Source organism: Schistocerca gregaria, chromosome X, assembly GCF_023897955.1.
Source record: "Schistocerca gregaria isolate iqSchGreg1 chromosome X, iqSchGreg1.2, whole genome shotgun sequence".
NCBI classification, from domain to species: domain Eukaryota; kingdom Metazoa; phylum Arthropoda; class Insecta; order Orthoptera; family Acrididae; genus Schistocerca; species Schistocerca gregaria.
In genome coordinates, this window is record NC_064931.1 from 667,231,152 (window position 1) to 667,252,432 (window position 21,281).

Consider the following 21,281-nt stretch of genomic DNA (forward strand, 5'->3'; position numbering starts at 1 on the left):
TAGTGGCAATTCGACCTCCTCAAAACTGGCGACGAGGGTTTATGGAAAGGATTTTACTTGCTTAAATCTGAGATGAAGTTCTCTCTGCTTTTGTAGCAACTTTGTAGCACGATGGGCCTCTTCCATGCTTCACTTTTTATCCTCAGTACTGAATATCTAATGTTAACTACTTAGATACTCTGCACTTTTATCCTGTCACTCTTGCTAAGCAGGGATATATTTTTTGTTTTGTTTTTTCCAACATTCCTTGTGACAATGGACAATTATAGTTGCTGTCTCAGGCTTATGTTCACTGTTTGCCTTCTAGACATTAACTGATTTAAGAAGTTAGATGCTGCTGCAACAGAAGATGACATAGGGGAATAACGACAGCCACTTCTGCTCCATGCAAGCCCGAAATTGAAACTTCCTGGCAGATTAAAACTGTGTGCCGGACCGAGACTCGAACTCGAGACCTTTGCCTTTCGCGAGCAATCTCAATCAAGCCCGAAATTCTCTTACTTTAGCGTCAGCATCAATGCCAGAGGGGGTGCTGACGAAACTGAAGCTCTGGGGCGGAACGAGGAAAGTGGTGGGGCGTGAGGGGCGTTGTTGTTGTTGAGTCGTACTTGTACATGTCAATCAGTACGAACTCTGGTCCGTAAAATACAAAAAGATTTCATTGCATGGAACTCCTGTCGGAGGAAACAGAAGAGGACAGTCAACAGGATGGGTGCGTAGCATTTATTCCGTTCAGTGGCGCTTTATCGGGAAGATAGGTTGAATTCTTCAAAAACTTTAGGTGAAGACTGTCTTCCACCCACCAACTAAGACACAAGCACTGCTTGGTAATGTCAAGGACGATCTATGGCTACGGAAATCGGGAGTCTACCAGATACCCTGCGGCTGTGGCTTGACTTACATAGGTCAAACGGTGCTTACAATCGAAAATCGTTGCCAAGAACATTAACGACACACCAGACTACAGCAGCCTAACAAGTCGGCGATCGCTGAACATTGTCTCTCGGAATTACGTAGAATGAATTACGACCAGACGAATGTTCTGACACAGACGTCCAAATATTGAGACTGTGTCACTAAAGAATGTATCGAAATTCGAGTACTGGAACAGCTGATTAATCGAGATAGCAGTTACGTCCTTAGTAAGGCCTGGGAACCCGCTTTGAATCTTATTAAAAGGAGAAAGAGACATCCCGCCACGAACTGACTTCGAGAACAGGCAGAGATACTAAGAAGATGCAGCCGGCACGCGCCCCTGGGCGCGGACCGCGAACGGAACGGATACTGGACGCTTCGTGTCTGGGCGTGGACCGCATTGGGAACATCTGCAGGGAGGAAGGATATATAAGCCCGGCGCCGCCACTTCGGCGGTCAGTTCGTTAGTTTGCCTGTGGTGGCAGCGTGATGGCTTACCGAAATATTGTGCCGTTTGGACACTAACACCCGGCTGTTCTCCCGTGAACGCTTTCGTCATGAAGAATAAGTCTTTACGTGATGTTACACGCCTTTGCTATAGCGTCTCCGACTGGAGATTGCTGGAAATTTCTGTGACGCTTGCAAGGTTACTTAACAACTACGGACTAATGATATGGCCGTTGTTTCAGTCAGACATGTTTTACATTAGTTAAACTTGGTGAGGACCACAAGCTAAGGAAGCATTCTCAAGAATCGGTCGGACAGAAATATTTAAACGACCTGCCCTTCGGATGAATAAAAGCTATTTAATTTTGTTTCTTCCAACTGAGAATATGAGGTATTGTATCTAAATATGATGTAGAGAATATAGCTTTGCTTGTGTGGCCTATCATGCAGCAGGTTGAAGGGGAAGTTGCTGTTTCTGTTTGGAAAAGACGACAAAAACGCTTAGGAGCCAAGTCTGATATCCGTGGTGATTTAGGAAGAAGATGACCATATCTACTGGTATGCACTGCATGGCTCCCTCGGTATACACGTGGAATAAGCTTTCAATGAATGTTAGGCTCGCATTTTTCTTCCTCGCGACAAAATTTAGGAGGTAATTCTACTTCAAATTGCTCTGGATGAATACTCCTCGGTATTTGGTGACTACTCCTTATTCCAATTAGTACTAGGCGATTCCATAATAAAATAATATTGGATGTTTTCGCCTTAGTTTATTCTATATGTTTCTGTTGAGCGACAACTATCAGCTTTGACCATGTGCTTGTTTTTCTTTCACTTCGCCAGAATTTTCTAATACTGTAGCCCCCATGTGTTGACAGCGAACATCTAGCCGGTTATTTGTATGAATCCTAGATAGATGAGGTGCTATCAATCGCCTTTCAGTACACCATACGCTGATTTCGCTCCTGACGAATTTTTCCATTCAAAACTACTTATTGAGTAATATTTGCTGTAAAGTACAAAGGGAACTCAAAAACAGAACATATAAAAATCCAACAGTGTACCACGAATGCCATGCTTCAGTTTACGTGAGCGACTGATACGTTCTAACAAATATCGCCGAGTTACGAATAGAAGTAACTAAATCTGATATTCTAATGTGTAGCTATGTACACAAAATAATGAAAACAACTTAAAAGTAATTGTATAATTAACTAATTGACTAAATAAACTGACTTAGAAACTAAAATGGAGGGCTGTTGGAAGGAACGGAAAGAACATCCAGCCAAAATTGTCATTACAAGCCAAAGAAGGATGTAGCGTAGCGCGGCCACAGAAGAAAAGGAATACAATGTATAAATTAGTACACATAACAGAAATGGTCTAATATGTGAAAGATACTTATAATAGCGTTAAAGACAAGCTGTAGAAACCAAATGTGTAACTAATATGAAGGAGAGTGATGAAGTAGTTTACTTTCATTGTTATTGAAGAAATCATATTTTGCTGTTCAATTCTACAAAAATCTTGAGACATAATCTAAAGTTGTGTTTTACTTATATACTAGAAATCACATTTACGAGAAATATGACTATACCACATTGTTTTTGTTATCAATTCTCACTTAGTTACAAATTTAAAGGGAACCATACTGTGTGTCAATTCAGTCATCTGTGCCCTTGGAAAGGATCGGATCATGGTTTCAGACAAAAGGCAAAAGGCAACATTTCTACCAGAGACTGTGAGACACGTAGACTAACAATGTGGGATTACTTAATGGACATAAAGCTTCGTAGTAATACGATTTAGAGGAATGGAATACCAATTCCTGTCCGAGCATTCAGATTCAATATTTCTGATGTTACTCTAAATAGATTAAGATGAATACCGGAATGAATCCTTCGAAACGGCTATAGCTGATTATCGCTAGTTACATTCAGAGCCTGTGCTCTGTCTGTACTGAAAGCATCACCGACGCGGCGTGAAACCTCAATCATCTCTCATTTCTTCTTTAAGGACGGGTCAAAAGTTATCAGTTTTTTAGGTGTGTGGTATGGTTTTACACCGGCTGCTTTTTCCTCAGTAATTGTATGTTACTGTGGCTGCCACGCGGTTTTCCCCCTTTGTTATGTTTAATAGTGTCGAGTCTCAAGGATGGGAGTGGTGTGAGAAGAATATAAGATTCTAATCCCCCATTCTTTACGACAGCAGAAAAAAGAACGTGGATACACTTTTAATATGTGTAGATTTAAAAGATAGTAAAAAAAACCTTGCTCTAAGGTAAGGACAGGAAAATAGAAGCTTGAAATGGGACGGTGAGGATTTGTAGAAGTAGTAAACGGTAGGACAACAAGGGAGGCCGTGTTCTTGATGAAATACAGGGAAGAGTCCCCGAAGCTGGATCTTGCGCAAGCGGGACCACCCTCGTATTTCGCGATGTATTTGTAACTTAAATCTTCAAGTTGGCTCTACGTGCTAGAAATGTTGTCAAGTTCGCGTGGCCCAGCGGTTAGTCGACTGTAGGCACTGAAGCTAGAATAATTGTCACTGCTGTATTCTCTGCGTTATTGTTATAGCCATTGTGGTACAAATCTTAGCTTCTGTATTATGTACGAGTAAGTAAATGAATTATCGGACAAATTGTTCGTAACTGCATTTCCTTAGTTGATGAGTAGACATCTTAAAACTAGAGTTTAATTTTGGATGTTATTGTAGTGTAGTCATTTCTTATGAGGCGTCCAATTGTCGAAGTTAGACCTTGGCTTGTTTCCTAATCTGGATCGAGTCCTTTTAGAAGACGCTCATAAAAATTGTAGTTAGTAATATAGAGTAAGTAATAACAGGGATAATGGTTTTAGGATTTCAAGATGTCAAAAATGAGAATGTACAGGAAAGGGGTAGAAGATGAGCTGAAAGTCTCTGTGACATCATACGGTAATTGTGACAATGAACTTAATGAGTGTGCTCGTGTATTTAGTATACCCAAAGCTACAGTAAACATATACGATGACAGTAAAACACGAACACAGATGAAGTTAAGTCATTCGAAAGAAAATCAACTTTTACGTCTGAGACGGAAAAGGTTCTCACAGACCACTTCCTCTTATTTGAATAACAGGTTTTTTGGATTTACCATAAACGATGTTCGTAATTTTGCATTCAACGTAGCAGAGCAATATGAGTTACCTCATTTTTTCAACAGAGATAAGTAAATGGTGGTGGAAAAGTGTTATTACTCACGTGTGAGACGAGATCCACAGCTTTCCCTTCGCTAGCCAGAAGGAAAATTAATGGCCAGAGCTAAGGGGTTTAATGGACAGAATATGTATCAGTTCTTCCACCTCCTTGAGAAAACTGTCGACGATAATAGAATTACAGCTAACACTGTATTCAAGTCGACGAATCTGGATTCACAACACAATCCAAAAAGTGGTAGCGAAAGAAGAAAGGGCACCAAGTGGGAACCAGCACAAGCGTGGAGCGAGGGTTTAACAAAACACTTGTTTGTGCTGTCAATTCAGCTGGATACATTATCCCACCTGTGATTATATTCAAGTGTAAGAAGATGCAGTAAGAACTGAAATTTAAGTGCATTTGACATCTGAGACATTGGCTTCACGATTTTAGAGTTGCATGTGTCGTGGCTCAAACACTTGAAAAACTTCATGTTAACTCTGGAAAGGACTCACCTATGCTCCTACTTCCTGGTTATCACAAAACACACAGTAGAAGTCTAGAGGCTGCTAAGTACGCTCGTGATAATGGTATTACCATGCTGCAGTTACCTGGGCGCAATACTCACTGACTCCAGCCACTTGATGCTTCATTTTTTGCATTTTTCAGATCTCTTTCATTCATAATCAGGACCAATGGTTGCGTGAAAACGTAGGTAAAACTCTAACGCAGTTTCACACGTCTGGATTACTGAATGAAGTCAATGGCTGACCAGCAGCAGTTGGGACAGCAATGAATGTCTTCACCCAGCAGGTTTTTGGCCTTTGAATAGGAATGTGTGTTCAGATCTTCATTTTTCACCAGCAGATTTCTTGAAAGTTGATGACCATTTACTAGAGGAGCCTATTTGTACAAACAATAGGAGGGAGGAATCTTCATCAGAAATCATTTCAAGTGATTACGACTGTACAACACCTAAAAGGAATTTCGAGAAGATTGTGAGCAAGACGTCACTCCTTCCAAATTCATACAAGAAGCTTGCTATTCAAGGCACAGGATAAGCACAGAACGCGACTGGAATCAGTAATATGCCTTATAAGCAATAATCAAAACAATTGAATTGTTAATCAAAGAAGCAAAAATCTGCTAAGACAGATTTATTTCCAAATGACATAAGACAAACTAAACGTTGACAATTCATGGTGCTATGTTCAGATTGCAATTAAACCTGTTTGTTCTTGATCTCTGTCTACAGGCATGATTAGTACAGTTCAGTGTGTCAAGCTCGTTTACACTTCTCTAGTTTATTCTTCGTTTTTATTTGAATCGATGTATGAGGATGAAACAGTTTTCCTCTAATTTACCAGTATCTTAACGGTTGTGAGAACGCCAAAAATATTTATTTTTTTATAATAAGGCCTAACTACCTAAATATGATGTACGTGTAATATAATGAAATACAACTTCTTTAAATATTACAGTTCTTATTCACCTTGTTACTCAGTTTTACCATCTGTTCTAACTTAAGCAACTGAAGTCCCCAAATTAAGCAACCGACTTCCTGACTGAGACCAATTGCATACTTATAAATTTTTGATTATATGCCTTTAAGCTACGTATTATTCAAAATTTAATACCGCATGGTGGAAGTGTATATCATGCAAATTACTGTACGGCATATTTTGTTTCAAATAAATACATAAAATTGGTCCAATATAGGCAAGCTTCCCCTAAGTAGCAGATGGTTCTGGGAGGAAGAAATGAAGAAGCCTTGATCTGTGGAAGGGAAGAGGAACTGATTCGTTTCTGAATAAATTTTATCTATCGTGATTTGGGAACAGAAATTATGGAAGTAGACCTGTATAAAAATTATGAATCTTATGGGTCGTCTAAGATACGCGGTTATGTTAGTAAATGTGTGAAAAAATGCAAGTCTACAGATGAGGAGCCTAACAATGTAATTTATTGCACCACAGCTCCATCCAATGTGTCGATTCGACAGAATAACACCATGAGAGAGGATGCGCATGTCAGCAAGATAACTACGTGCCTTGGGAAAAGAGCTCGTATTCAGTACACAAGAACACGTATTCGGCACACTGATGGAGACGTCAGTCAGCGTCTCTGGAAGTAGAAGTTGCGACATCTCACAGCGCCGACAGGCCTTCTGGCGGAGCTGACCAGACAGGAAAACCAACGAAAATGAAGTCATCGTTGGCTGACGATTACGTCTGGCTTTCCTAGCCTGTTGTGACTTACCGGCTTAAAGTGCTCTCATTTGAGAAACGCTAGCCATTCTGGCTGATATATACCATCTTTTTAATTTTACCCACATATTGAAGCTTCAAATGTGACTGAACTCAGTACACTGGAAGTATGAAATAGAAAACGCCTTCAGTCACAACTTTTAGTGTTTTATTAAACACACGATGTACTTCGGACCCTGTGGGTCCACCATCAGCTGTAATTTGTCTTAATACAAGCTTTATTTTTTCTCTTGAGTGGATGAAATGCATATCCCACATAACCCAAGAAAAGCGTTTTTAACGTTTTAGCACCATCATACATATTTTTCTTCATCCTCTTCGTGCATATCACTTTACTCAAGAGGTATATTTGCATACGCATTTTGTCAACACTTCACATATGTTTTTGTACATGGTGTGATCAAAGAGGAATTTATTCGAAGTGCCAAAGATCTAATTATTAAACAATTGACATATGCAGGGAGTAACTTCAGAATAGGTCTTTAAAATTGCCGAAATAACTGTGGCATGGGAAATCTGTTTGTTCGTTTAACATAGGTTCTGGTTTTTTGATTCTGTGGAGGTATATTTCCAACTGTTATAAGAGATTTAGGGTCTTACCATTGGCTTCATTATGTAGTCAACCAAATTGTTTTCTAGAATGTTGATGCTATGTTTCGTTTCCAACATATGTAGTGCAATAACTGACTTTTCGAAGTGGTTGAGCCTGAAAGCATTTACGTGTTCTTGAAAACGACTTCTGAAGTTTGTACCTCCTTTCCCTACATAGTTGGCAGGACAACTGGGGCATGATACTTTGTACACTCCACTGTTGAAGTATGTTTATGTATTTGATTTTATGTTATGGGTGAGTAACGTTCCTAACATAGCATTAGTTGAGAATGTATTTGTGCATTTCTTTTTAAAGGTTAGCGATTTTTTGTGATGTACGGCGCAGGTATGGGTACTGGCCAATATTTTCTCTTCTTTCACAGTGTGACCTCTCGTTGTCTTACTTTTGTGTATCTATCTGTCAACAATATCAGTTGTTTTGGTTGTGCAGCTATTACTTATAGCAATACTCTTTATTGTACCTACCTCATTCTTGAGTGTGTTTTCTTCTAAATCAAGAGAGTGTACTCTGTGTAATATGGGAAGTCTCCCAGTTACTGAACGAAATTCTGAAGCAGTACTATACTTTTGATAAATCATACTCAGTTAAGAACACAAATGAATTACCAACTGAAATTAAAGATATAAATACTGCTGAAGGTGCCAGGTTTACCTCTTTTGATGTAGCTAATCTATTAACAAATGTACCAACTGAAGAAACAATAGACATAATCTTTGACAACTTAGTAAAACATAAGAAATTACCAATTGCAGAAATCTCAGGAGTCAAGACCATGTTGCAGCTAATATTGTCTCACAATTACTTTACATTTAATGGGAAAGTTTACCAACAGGAAGTGGGTCTTCCAAGGGCAGTAGCACTGTATCAGGTTTTCTTGCAGATATCTTTCTCAACCATCTAGGAAGTAAGTTCTTTAATGAAAACAATACACTCAAAGGTAAAATAATGTATTAATAGAGATATGTTGTTGATACGTTGCTGCTATTTGATGGAACAAAAGAGGAGACTGAAGTACTACTAGAAGTATTCAATTCTTTCCACAAAAACATAAAATTCACAATAGAAGATGAGGACAACAAAAGCATAAATTTCCTGGACCTTAAAATCACCAAGCACCAAAAAAAACGTAAGTTAAGCGTACACAAAAAACACACATACACAGACATAATATTGGACAATCCATCGTGCCATCCCACCACACAGAAACATGCTGCGTTTAGGTCCATACTACAGATCTTGGTTTAGAAGAAAACACCCCGAAGAATGAGATAGATACAATAAGGAGCATTGCCGTAAGAAATGGCTACACAGCCAAAACAATTGACAATTTAGACAGACTGACTGAATCCTGATATACCTGCAGCGAAATTCACCAACAACCAAAGTATTCACTACGGACCCCAACAAATTCTAAGTAAATGAGGGAAGTGTAGGAAATTAGCTGGTACCGGAAATACCGAAAAAGGAGGAGAAGTGTTCGATAAGAAGCCATTAGCCTGTTAGCGTGCGTAAAAGCTTTCTGTCGTACTTTGGGTGACATGAGGATTGAAGACTGAAGACTCTTAAGGTGAGAAATGAGTAAAGGGCGGTGAAAACTTAAGAAGGTGGTAAGGAACACATGTTGAGAATGGTTGGTTAATACGCGAAACAGAAAGCACAAATTCCATTATGTTTAAAGGGTAATAAAAGCTGAGGTGAAAAAAACCGATATTTTATTGACGAAGGTAGTGCTCAGATTAAGATTCCGTAGGTTCAGATAGCGATGAGCTAGTGATCCTGGAATAGTCTTTAAACTTATGCAGCACCTATTACTGTGTTACAGCGATGTCATGGTTCATTAGTTTCTGTACAACTATTCCGATCTGTGTGACCCTCACTCGATTTAACGCCTTAAGAGCTGAGTGTTGTATTATTTATTTTTAATTTTTCTTTTTCAATCTGGAATTTAACTGTGTGGCTGTATAGCCGCCTCATTAACATCAGAAGTCTCAGCTACCTAGAATCTGTTAGTCTCATTTGCTGTCCCTCCCTCTCTCTATCCCTCCCCCCCCCCTCTCTCTCTCTCTCTCTCTCTCTCTCTCTCTCTCTCTCTCTCTCTCAAACACACACACACACACACACACACACACACTCACACAGGTGTAGTCAAACTCAACAGCTGCATGAGCTGCATGGATACACTGCCCCAAAGTAACGGCACATTTTAAACCGACGCTCATGTCCGAGCTGGATTTGTAGTTGTGAATGCTACCTGAAGACCACAGGGGCAGGACAGTAGTATAGCCTACTAGGTTCTATACTGTCATTTTTCTTGACGCTGCTATTTACAGTTTTAATATCGCCACCTCATCTGATGACATCCTTGAAGCCATCCGAGTGACAATTGATGACTCTCGAAAGGAGAGAAACACTGTAAAGAAGGGTAACGCCTAGAGGAAATCTGTGATAATTACACTTGTGTAATGGACTTGCTGTAAGTTATTTGAAGCTCTTACAATATCCATGGAGGAAATTACATCGCATTAAACAGCATCTTCCAGAAATCATTGCCAGAGAAAGGAAAGGGCGACGAAGCGGACAAAGTTAATAAGTTAACTCTTTTTCCATCTGTGACAAATTTCCTGAATTTAACTACTACTGGAACATGAGACATTTGACTTCTTATAGTTCTGCTGCGTCTCATAGTTGCACCTTCGACAAAAAATCTACACTATTTTGGTAATTTCAAGGGGGACTCAGAAAGGATTTGCCCCTATTTTTTATTTGCCGAAGTTAGGTACATACAGGTAATGACAAACGTAAAATTCAACGTACCTTACACAATTTTATTGCGTAGTTCCCACACCGGTTGATACATCTGTTCCATCGCAGTACTAAATTCGAGATGCCCTTGTGGTAAAATTCGCCCAGCAGACTACAACCACAGTCTAAGTGCTGTCTTGGTTTCATCGTTGCATGTGAATCACTGTCCTTCCAGGAGCTTTTTGAACGGACGGAAAGGTGGAAATCACTAAGGGCATTAACTGTCGGCATTGACGGTAGCACCTACTGGCATGAAATCCAGCGCTGGCGGTACACAGCGATCCCAACAGATGGCACTGGCCGGAACTCTTTTTTTATCACAGGCATACCCGAATTTTTCCACACCATGCTTCCGCTGCTTTGATTCCAGTGTGAGCTACAGTATCTACGTTTCATTAACAGTAACAATGCTGTCCAGGAGATTGGCACCCTCCTCAGCATACAGTTGATTCAGTGAAGCAATTGTTTCCTTGCCTTTCATCATATCATCCAACTGGTTAGGCACCCACCGACGTAAGATATTCCCGTATCCTAAGGACGTGTGAAATATGTTGCAACCAATTCCATACGAAATGCAAGCTCCCGGGAAATGTCCTTGAGGCTCACACGCCGATCCGCTTCGCCGCTGCGACCACATAGGCAATGTTGTCGTCATTCAGTAAAGAACGCGGCCTCGGCGAACGCTCATTGCCATGCAGTTCTTCACGGCCTTTTGTGAACTCCCAACACAACCACCACCACCACGGCGTTGGTCCCTTGATGCATGGAAAACGACCGCACTTCGTTGATCATACGCCGTGGACGTGTCAAGCACTACCGATTCCTTCACGACCATCAGCAGCCCCGTACCGAGAACTCGTCAGGTCAAAGAAACATCCACCGCTGGGAATGGGTATGTTAACTTCGAATTCACAGCAGTAATTTGACTAAAAAAATGGGGACAAAGACTTTCTGATTCACCCTTGTACTATATTGCATATTTGTTTTGGATAACTTTCGTACTTCTTTCAACGCATTGTATTGTTATTGCCTTAATCGATACAAATAGCTTGTACAGCATTTTCAATTATCAGACAGTGCCACAGATCGGATAAAGAGCGTCTGCTTCCGAATTTGTTAGTTTTTATTCTACATTTGTGCTTTATTTATGAAGTTGTTGGTGGGTTTCCATTAGCCAGGTGAATTCTAAAAGATGTGGAGCAGCCGATGTGAGAGGGTGGCAGAGGGACGATGGGAAGCAAGGTGTAACACTGTCGAAGTTTACGAAACGCCTGATAGTGATTTAAGATGAGAATTTATCTGCCGTTACTCGTTCTTTTGTAGTCTTCATGTACGCATTAGCTTCAGTCTCGCTTTCTCATTTTAGTATTTAGTCGCAACGACGCAGAAACCGAACTACACTTCCACGGGAAGTATGCGGACCTCCCGACGACGATTGTAATGTCACTTTATGGCGCGAGCAAGGGACCAAAGCAATTGGAGCGAAGCTGAAAACAAGAATCGTGAAAGCTACAAGACACAGCGGACATTAACATTCTGTGTTATTTGTATAGGCCGATGGCTGTCGCACTGCGGTGAAAACATAGCCGAAGCGGCTTTGTAACTTAATCGCTAATTCAAGAACGTTTCGGTCACAGGCTCGCACTCTTTATAAATTCGAAAAAGCGGTGTGACTGGTAGTCTACTGTAGTTCTGTATAGGAACAAATGTTTCTGTACACATCATTTTGTCATACGTTGTTGCAAATGCGAATCCGCAGAAGAGGACTCTTATGTATGTATCCGTTACAACATCCTCAGTAACGACTGCTGTGGGGCGTAGCACATCGTCATCGTACCATGGAGTAAGTGACATGAAAGATTAACTGTTCCTCTTGCATGTAGCTGGTGGCCAACTGAGGATACCTCGTCTACCAGGCGACTGCCCGCCAGACACGTACATTGCGAGATGCATTGACACCTTTGGTAGCTTGCGGCTTCAGACATTTTCCAGCGTGACACATTGAAACAGTTCTTGTCATACTGGAGAATGTGTTTCTCCCTGCATCTTGCTCGGAATATTGTGTGTACTTTTCGGGCTACCGCACTGCTAATAATACGTCGAAGGAATATTGTAAGATAGGATCGCACCAACAGTATCCAGTACGATACGTTTTAAAAGTTGTTTTTGTTGTTGATATTGATGTCATTCAGATAAACTGTAATGTTGAGGGAAGATATAAACTCCTAAAAACCCCTTAAGCCTGAGTGATTGCGTAATAGTGGCACATATAACGGCAACACGGTGATGGAGCAGGGCCAGTCGTCAGTTGTCGCTTGCGAGAGAAAATAAGTTATTGTGTAATTTAGGCGCTCGAGTGTTAATAGACTTCACGATTTCATTGCGGATTATTGTTGGTCACGTGTGCAGCATAGCATATCCTGGACATTTTTATGTATCATCAGTCATTTCTAGAACCATTCCGCCCTACCTAACTGAATGCCGGAGGGAGACTCTGGATGTCGTTGTGTCATTCTCCTCTAGTCTCTTTCGCAATTCTACCAACCCCTCCCCCCTTCCTTTCCTCACTCTACATCTACAAAAATTGCTTGCGAATTCAGATAATACCTGACGAAGGTAATGATTCACGCTGTCGAAATATCGTTCAAGAACGATGCCGATATCTGGCAGAATACCTGACACCTGAAGATGTCAAAGGATCTCAGGGAAAGTCTGATGAATTATAAGAAGTTCTACGTTTATTCCGGATTCTGTCGCGGTTCCCTTGAGATGCCACTATTTTGGACCCTTACAATAGGCCAGTTTACGCTTTTTTTTGTTATGGTTTTAGGGCGCCAAACTGCTACGGTCATTAGCGGTCTGTGACTTAGGAAAAGGTAAAAAACGAAACTGGAAACCAGCAGCAATGGGAACGAAACTCAAACAAATGGAGAAACTAAAAGCAGAAGGAAAGCTTCAAAAACTATTATAGAAGGGGGTTGGTTGTCGCCAAAAAGAGCTTCAAATGACTGATGTCATCTCAGTGGCACTAATAAACTCGAGAACGCGATCGGCTGAGCGCGTGTCATCTGCTAAAATGGAAGATATATCAGGCGACAGTTGTAGACGGGCGCGCAACGCAGTAAAATAGGGGCACTCAAGTAAATGGTGTCTTACCGCCCACAGCTGAGAGCAGTGGGGACAGAGTGGGGGAGGATCGCCACTTAAAAGATGTCGATGGCTAAAAAGACAGTGCCCTATCCGGAGTCTAGTTAAAATTACCTCCTCCCGACTACGCTTTCGGGAGGAAGAGGTCCAAGCACAGGGAAGAGCTTTCACGTCCCGCAATTTATTATAGGGAAGTGTCGACAAATATGCGTGCCATAAAATAGCAACACGACGACATAAAACACTCCGTAGATCGGCGAAGGGAATCATGCGAATAGCTGGCTGAAGAACAGAGACTGCAGCCTTGGCCGCTATATCGGCCGCCTCATTTCCACAGATACCAAAGTGTCCTGGGATCCAGAGGAACGCCACAGAGACGCCCCCCAAGTGGAGCAAGTGGAGGCAGTCCTGAATCCGGTGGACCAGATGGTGGACAGGGTAGAGAGCTTGGAGAGTGAGGAGAGAGCTGAGAGAATCTGAACAAATAACATAATGGTCGGGAAGCCGAAATCAATTTGGGGTGTCGCCAACAATATAGGCACTCCCTACACCAAACGATTTTTTTGAGCCATCAGTGTAAATAAATGTGGCTTCCTTCATTTGTGCACATAGAGCAGCAAATGCCGGACGATAAACAAAAAGGGTACCATCCATGGGAGACTGAAAGGTCACGGAGCAGGCGGGTCCGGGGACGGAGCCAAGGCGGTGCTGTACCCGAAGTTGTCAAGAAAGTTTTAGGAAAGCGGAAGGAAAGAGAATGGAGCAGTTGACGGAAGCGGTCTCCCGGTGGTAGTAGGGAGGAAGGGCGGCCTGCATACCCTACATCCAAGGAGGCGCCGAAAAAAATGTCATGGGCCGGATTAGCAAGCATGGAGGACAGATGGCTAGCATAACGACTCAGAAGGACAGCTCGCCGATTGGACAGCGGAGGTTCAGCAGTCTTAGCATAAAGGCTTTCCACAGGGCTGGTGTAAAAAGCTACAGACACTAAACGTAATCTATGGTGGTGGATAGAGTCGAGACGCCGAAGAATAGACGACCGAGCAAAGGAGTAAACTATGCTTCCATAGAACAATTTCGAGCGCACTAAGGAGCGATAGAGGCGGAGAAAGACCACTCGGTCCGCTCCCCAGGAGGTACCATTCAGGACACGGAGGGTGTTGAGGGATCGCAGACAGCGAGCCGAAAGATAGGAAACGTGGGGGGACCAGCACAGTTTTCTGTCAAACATAAGATCCAAGAATTTATCGACGTCCGAAAACGGAAGGTTAGCAGGTCCTAGATGTAAGGAAGGTGGAAGAAACTCCGTACGACGCCAAAAATTAACATAAACGGCGAATAGCGGAAGCCTGTTTCGATGCTCCAAGAGTGGAGGCGATCGAGACATCCTTGAAGACGTCGTTCAAGAAGGCTGGTCCGTTGAGAGCTATAGTAGATCCCAAAAACACTTAGCACGGAGCCCTGGGGTACCCCGCTTTCTTGGGAGAAAGTACGGGAGAGAGTAGTGTTCACCCGCACTCTAAATGTGCGCTCTGCCATAAATTAGCGAAGAAAAAGGGGCAGCCGACCTCGAAAGCCCAAAGAGAACAGTGTGCGCAGGATGCCTGTCCTCCAACAGGTATCGTATGCTCTCTCCAGATCAAAAATATCGCTACTGTTTGGCGTTTCCGGAGAAAATTGTTCATGATGTAAGTGGAGAGAGCAACAAGATGGTCAACTGCAGAACGATGCTTTCGGAAACCTCATTGGGCAGGTGTTAGAAGACTGCAGGACTCCAGCCACCAAGCTAAACGGCAATTCACCATAAGCTCCAAAACCTTACATACACTACTCGTGAGAGAAATGGGGGCGATAGCTAGAGGGGAGATGTTTGTCCTTTCCAGGTTTCGGAACAGGAACGACGATAGCTTCCCGCTATCGTCTGGGAAAAGTACTGTCGGTCCAAATTCGATTATAAAGGTGAAAGAGGTAACGCAGACTATGGTATGATAAATGCAGCAACATTTGGATGTGGATACCAGCCGGTCCTGGGGCGGAGGAGCGAGAAGAAGAGAGTGCACGTTGGAGTTCCCGCGTGGAGAAAACAGTATTATAGCTTTCGCGATTGTGAGAGGAGAAGGCAAGAGGTTGCACTTCCGCTGGACGTTTCTTCGGGAGAAACGCTGGAGAGTAATTTGAAGAGCTCGAAATCTCAGCAAAGTGTTGACCCAATGAGTTAGAAATTGCGACGGGGTCCACTAATGTATCATGCGCGACAGTGAGCCCAGAGACCGGGGAGAAACTAGGCGCTCCAGATAACGGTCGAATCCGACTGCAAACTTCCAAGGAGGGAGTGAAGGTGTTAAAGGAGCTAGTAAAGAAGTCCCATCTTGCCTTCTTGCTATCGCGGATGACGCGACGGCATCCCGCACGGAGCTGCTTATAGCGCATACAGTTGGCCAAAGTAGGATGGTGTCTGAAAACGCGAGGAGCTCGTCGCCGCTCACGAGAATTACGCTGAAGAATCTACAGTGTAGATCTATTAATTCCATTTGCAAACTGGGATGAATATCATCTACAGAAACAGCAAATTGTCTCGAGAACTATTCAAAACCTTGGGATAAGTATGATATGTCCCCAAATCGCTTGAGAATTTCCTCTTTTATTGCACTAAGTATGGGAACATATTGAAATTTATTATAATGGCGTTCAATATTAAACTTCCGCTGACCAGCGAGAATACTGTCACATATTATACATTTCGAATTTTCACGTTTTTGCACAAAGAAAAAATGATTCTCCCTGTAAGGATGTAGAAGCTTATCTCACTAGGGGTAAGATAGATACCGCCTACAGGAAAATTAAAGAGACCTTTGGAGAGAAGAGAACCACGTGTATGAATATCAAGAGCTCAGATGGCAATCCAGTTCTAAGCAAAGAAGGGAAGGCAGAAAGGTGGAAGGAGTATATAGAAGGTTTATATAAGGGCGATGTACTTGAGGACAATATTATGAAATGGAAGAGGATGTAGATGAAGACGAAATGGGAGGTAAGATACTGCGTGAAGAGTTTGACAGAGCACTGAAAGACCTGAGTCGAAACAAGGCCCCCGGAGTAGACAACATTCCATTAGAACTACTGACGGCCTTGGGAGAGCCAGTCATGACAAAACTCTACCAGCTGGTGAGCAAGATGTATGAGACAGGTGAAATACCCTCAGACTTCAAGAAGAATATAATAATTCCAATCCCAAAGAAAGCAGATGCTGACAGATGTGAAAATTACCGAACTATCAGTTCAATAAGTCACAGCTGCAAAATACTAACGCGAATTCTTTACAGACGAATGGAAAAACTGGTAGATGCGGACCTCGGGGAGGATCAGTTTGGATTCCGTCGAAATGTTGGAACACGTGAGGTAATACTGACCTTACGACTTATCTTAGAAGAAAGATTAAGAAAAGGCAAACCTACGTTTCTTGCATTTGTAGACTTAGAGAAAGCTTTTGACAATGTTGACTGGAATACTCTCTTTCAAATTCTGAAGGTGGCAGGGGTAAAATACAGAGAGCGAAAGGCTATTTACAATTTGTACAGAAACCAGATGGCAGTCATAAGAGTCGAGGGGCATGAAAGGGAAGCAGTGGTTGGGAAAGGAGTGAGACAGGGTTGTAGCCTCTCCCCGATGTTATTCAATCTGTATATTGAGCAGGCAGTAAAGGAAACAAAAGAAAAATTTGGAGTAGGTATTAAAATTCATGGAGAACAAATAAAAACTTTGAGGTTCGCCGATGACATTGTAATTCTATCAGAGACGGCCAAGGACTTGGAAGAGCAGTTGAACGGAATGGACAGTGTCTTGAAAGGAGGATATAAGATGAACATCAACAAAAACAAAAGGAGGATAATGGAATGTAGTCAAATTAAATCGGGTGATGCTGAGGGAATTAGATTAGGAAATGAGACACTTAAAGTAGTAAAGGAGTTTTGCTATTTAGGAAGTAAAATAACTGATGATGGTCGAAGTAGAGAGGATATAAAATGTAGACTGGCAATGGCAAGGAAAGCGTTTCTGAAGAAGAGAAATTTGTTAACATCGAATATAGATTTATGTATCAGGAAGTCGTTTCTGAAAGTATTTGTTTGGAGTGTAGCCATGTATGGAAGTGAAACATGGACGATAACTAGTTTGGACAAGAAGAGAATAGAAGCTTTCGAAATGTGGTGCTACAGAAGAATGCTGAAGATTAGATGGGTAGATCACGTAACTAATGAGGAGGTATTGAATAGGATTGGGGAGAAGAAAAGTTTGTGGCACAACTTGACTAGAAGAAGGGATCGGTTGGTAGGAAATGTTTTGAGGCATCAAGGGATCACAAATTTAGCATTGGAGGGCAGCGTGGAGGGTAAAAATCGTAGAGGGAGACCAAGAGATGAATACACTAAGCAGATTCAGAAGGATGTAGGTTGCAGTAGGTACTGGGAGATGAAGCAGCTTACACAGGATAGAGTAGCATGGAGAGCTGCATCAAACCAGTCTCAGGACTGAAGACAACAACAACAACATTCCTTTTTAAAAGCTAGCAAATCTCCACTTCTCCGTTTCCTTGATTCACTCTGCATTTTCCGGCTCTTGAAATACAACGTGCACTACGCAGTGGTCGCTTCGCTTAAACGTCCACAGCTTAGCCTGGTACTACACTGCCGCAACCTGCCAGCTGTCACCACTGTCCCATTCGACGATTGCACGCGAGCAGCACAAGTGCAGGGCTGTGTGCTCATGAGCAGCGTGCAACGTTTGCCCGCCCCTGTATTAAACGTTCCGCAGCTGTAAGAATAACGTCAGTACTTGTGCTACGGATTGTTCTCGCCTGGAACGTCCCTACAACAGATTTCCTATGTTTTATGAAACACGAACTGCTGTATGCTTGTATTTGCAAGTGTTTGTATAATCTCCTCCGGGTTTTCAACATACTTGTGTTATCATAATTTAAAAGACACCAACAAAAGCACTAGCATAGGAAAGGTGCCAATTGCGACTGTGGGGTGAATGACCCAGATCAAAGATTGTTCACGTCAAGCACGTGTTCTTGATTACAAACGTAATGAAGTATCGCTAGACAGAGCCTGAATTGTGGCAATGACTAACCCTTATTACGAAATAAACTACATAGATTGTCCATGTCACAAGACCATAATCTTTACAACAGTCCTAGCAGTATGACGATCAACTCAAGACGTCTCATGATTCCCAGAAAGCACAGATATCGCATCTGTCGAAAGATTCACTGAATCTGATATCATCCATGGCTGCCAATTCCCTACGTGTAGCGCGCAAAGCACTGTTCCAGCTGGTTACGGAATATACGAATCATCATGGAAGAGGAGTACTACGGGACGGAAAGCTATCGCCAGTGATCAAGATCTTGGAGCTTCGAAGGAGACTGAAGGAAAAAGCTGCCAAAAAAAATGTTTTATCTCACTAAGTAATTCTAAGGTCTTGTCGGTGCACTCACATTTCGACGAGGGCTACTCTAACCGACAGTATTTAAACATGTGATCATCAGTAATACGTTATGACGATGCATATGGTGACGAAGACTCTGCAGTATGCAGTGACTAGGACTGGAAGAGCATACCGTTGTCCGATGAGCCATCCTTTATTATATTTACAAATAACAACTTGCAACCATATACGGTGGAGCCACAGAGAAGCTTATCCATGGGCTGCGTGCTTCGTATAGTGAAACAGAGTTAATCCTGTAAGTTTGTGTCACAGACTGCGGGTATTCCATACATCCTACTTTTACTCTCTAAAGATTGCTTGCAACCAGAATTTAAGTGAGATGTTGATTTCTTACAAACCTTCAGTATGACTCTCTCCCTCCTTCGCTCTGGCGCTGTTCAGGCTAGCTAGACGAAAACGCAGTTTGCACTTGGACACTACTCCTTGACCAAAAACTTGAATTGAACATTGACGAGGTTTTGTAGTCAGCACAGACGGCAGCGTGGATTGGTTGTCACATCGTTACCGACCGAACTAACGCCTGATCTGAATAAGAGTTGGTGCAAAATCTCTCTAGGAGCAAGTCAGGTGTTGCATGCATTCATTTAGGCAGGTGTACGATAGGATAGAGGTAATACAACGCCGTATTAATCACGTTCGTTCAGTTGTTCACATCATCATCTATAAATGTAATCTGCTTTTGGAAATTATAAGCAACATGAATTACTTCGTGAAAGTCACAGCGAAGCGGAGACAGAAGCTTGTACTGACCATAAAGGCGACTGCTGCGACGATCTGGGCGTATAGTGGACTGGCCTCCTCTTCCGGGATGCGGCCTGCACTGGTGATTTTGTTGAAGAGTTCACCTCCACCGGCGTACTCCATCACCAGGTGCAGCCGGCTGTACGTCTCCACAACCTCGTACAGCCTGTGCACACCACACGCAGTCACATTCTGTCTTCAACACCAATCCTCCACTCTTCCGCTCACATGTGTTCAGCAGTGACTTTTTGGAGCAGAATAATATTCAATGGCCGTAAGCTGCGGTACGTCGAAGTGCAAGTACACGAAGCGCTCTATTTAAATTTTGAGGGCCGTAAAATGTACCCAGTTGTAACAAGCGTTCTAGAAGAAAATTTGTCAGGTGAAGTGATTGGGACAGTTGATGAGTTACGACGGCTGGAACTTCAAAAGCGGCAACAATCCCGTAGAGACGTAACGCAACGGGTTCAAATAATGTAGCTTGTACTACACATTACTTACATATACTGAGGTGACAAAAGTCATGGTATAGGGAAGTGCACTCATACAGATGGCGGCAGTATCGCATAAGCAAGTTATAAAAGAGCAATGCATTGACGGAACTGTCATTTGCACTGAGGTGATTCATGTGGAAACGTTTCCGACGTGATTATAGCCGTACGATGGCAATTAACAGACTCTGAACGTGGAATGGTAGTTGGAATTAGACGCTTACAACATTCCATTATGGAAATCCTTAGGGAACTCAATAGTCCGAGACCCACAGTGTCAGGAATGTGGCAAAAATACCAAATTTCACCCGTTGCCTCTCACCACGGACAATTCGGTGGCTGACTGTCTTCATGTAACGACCGAGAGCAGCGGTATTTCGGTAGAGTTGTCAGTGCTAACAGACAAGCATCACTGCTTCAAATAACCGCAGAATAAATGTGGGACGTACGAAGAAAGTATCCGTTACAAACAGTGTGGCGAAATGGACTATGACAGCAGACGACCGACGTGAGTGCCTCTTCTAACAGCACGACATCGCCTGCAGCGCCTCTCCTGGGCTCGTGAGGACATCAGTTGAACCTTGTTGTTATGGTCCTCAGTCCTGAGACTGGTTTGATGCAGACTATCCTGTGCAAGCTTCTTCATCTCCCAGTACTTACTGCAACCTACATCCTTCTGAATCTGCTTAGTGTATTCATCTCTTGGTCTCCCTCTACGATTTTTACTCTCCACGCTGCCTTCCAATGCTAAATTTGTGATCCTTTGATGCCTCAGAACATGTCCGGCCAACCGGTCCCTCCTTCTTGTGAAGTTGTGCCACAAACTCCTCTTCTCCCCAATTCTATTCAATACCTCCTCATTAGTTATGTGATCTACCTATCTTATCTTCAGCATTACACGACTGTAAAAACCAATGCCTGGTCAGATGAGTCTCTGATTTTAGTTGGTAAGAGATGATAGCACGGTTAGAGTGTGGCGAAGACACCATGAAGCCATGGACCTAAGTTGACAACAAGACACTGTGCAGGCTGGTGGTGGCTCCATAATGGTGTGGGCTGTGTTTAGACGGAATGTACTCTATCCTCTGGTCTAACTGAACCCGTCACTGGCTGAAAATGGTTATGTTAGGCTACTTGGAGACCATTTACAGACAATTTTTGCTGATGACAATGGGCCAT

At 42.5% G+C, this 21,281-nt stretch overlaps 1 protein-coding gene across 6 annotated transcripts in view; it reads right to left on the minus strand.

Moving 5' to 3' along the window:
* The window catches only part of LOC126299171 (serine/threonine-protein kinase NIM1-like), a 511,818-nt gene that overhangs the window by 28,390 nt on the left and 462,147 nt on the right, over window positions 1-21,281 (minus strand). For all 6 annotated transcript variants that reach the window (XM_049990932.1, XM_049990937.1, XM_049990936.1 and 3 more), the window contains one exon: window positions 19,621-19,777. In XM_049990932.1, coding sequence (XP_049846889.1) covers window positions 19,621-19,777 — 157 coding nt within the window. The remainder of the gene's footprint in view (window positions 1-19,620; window positions 19,778-21,281) is intronic.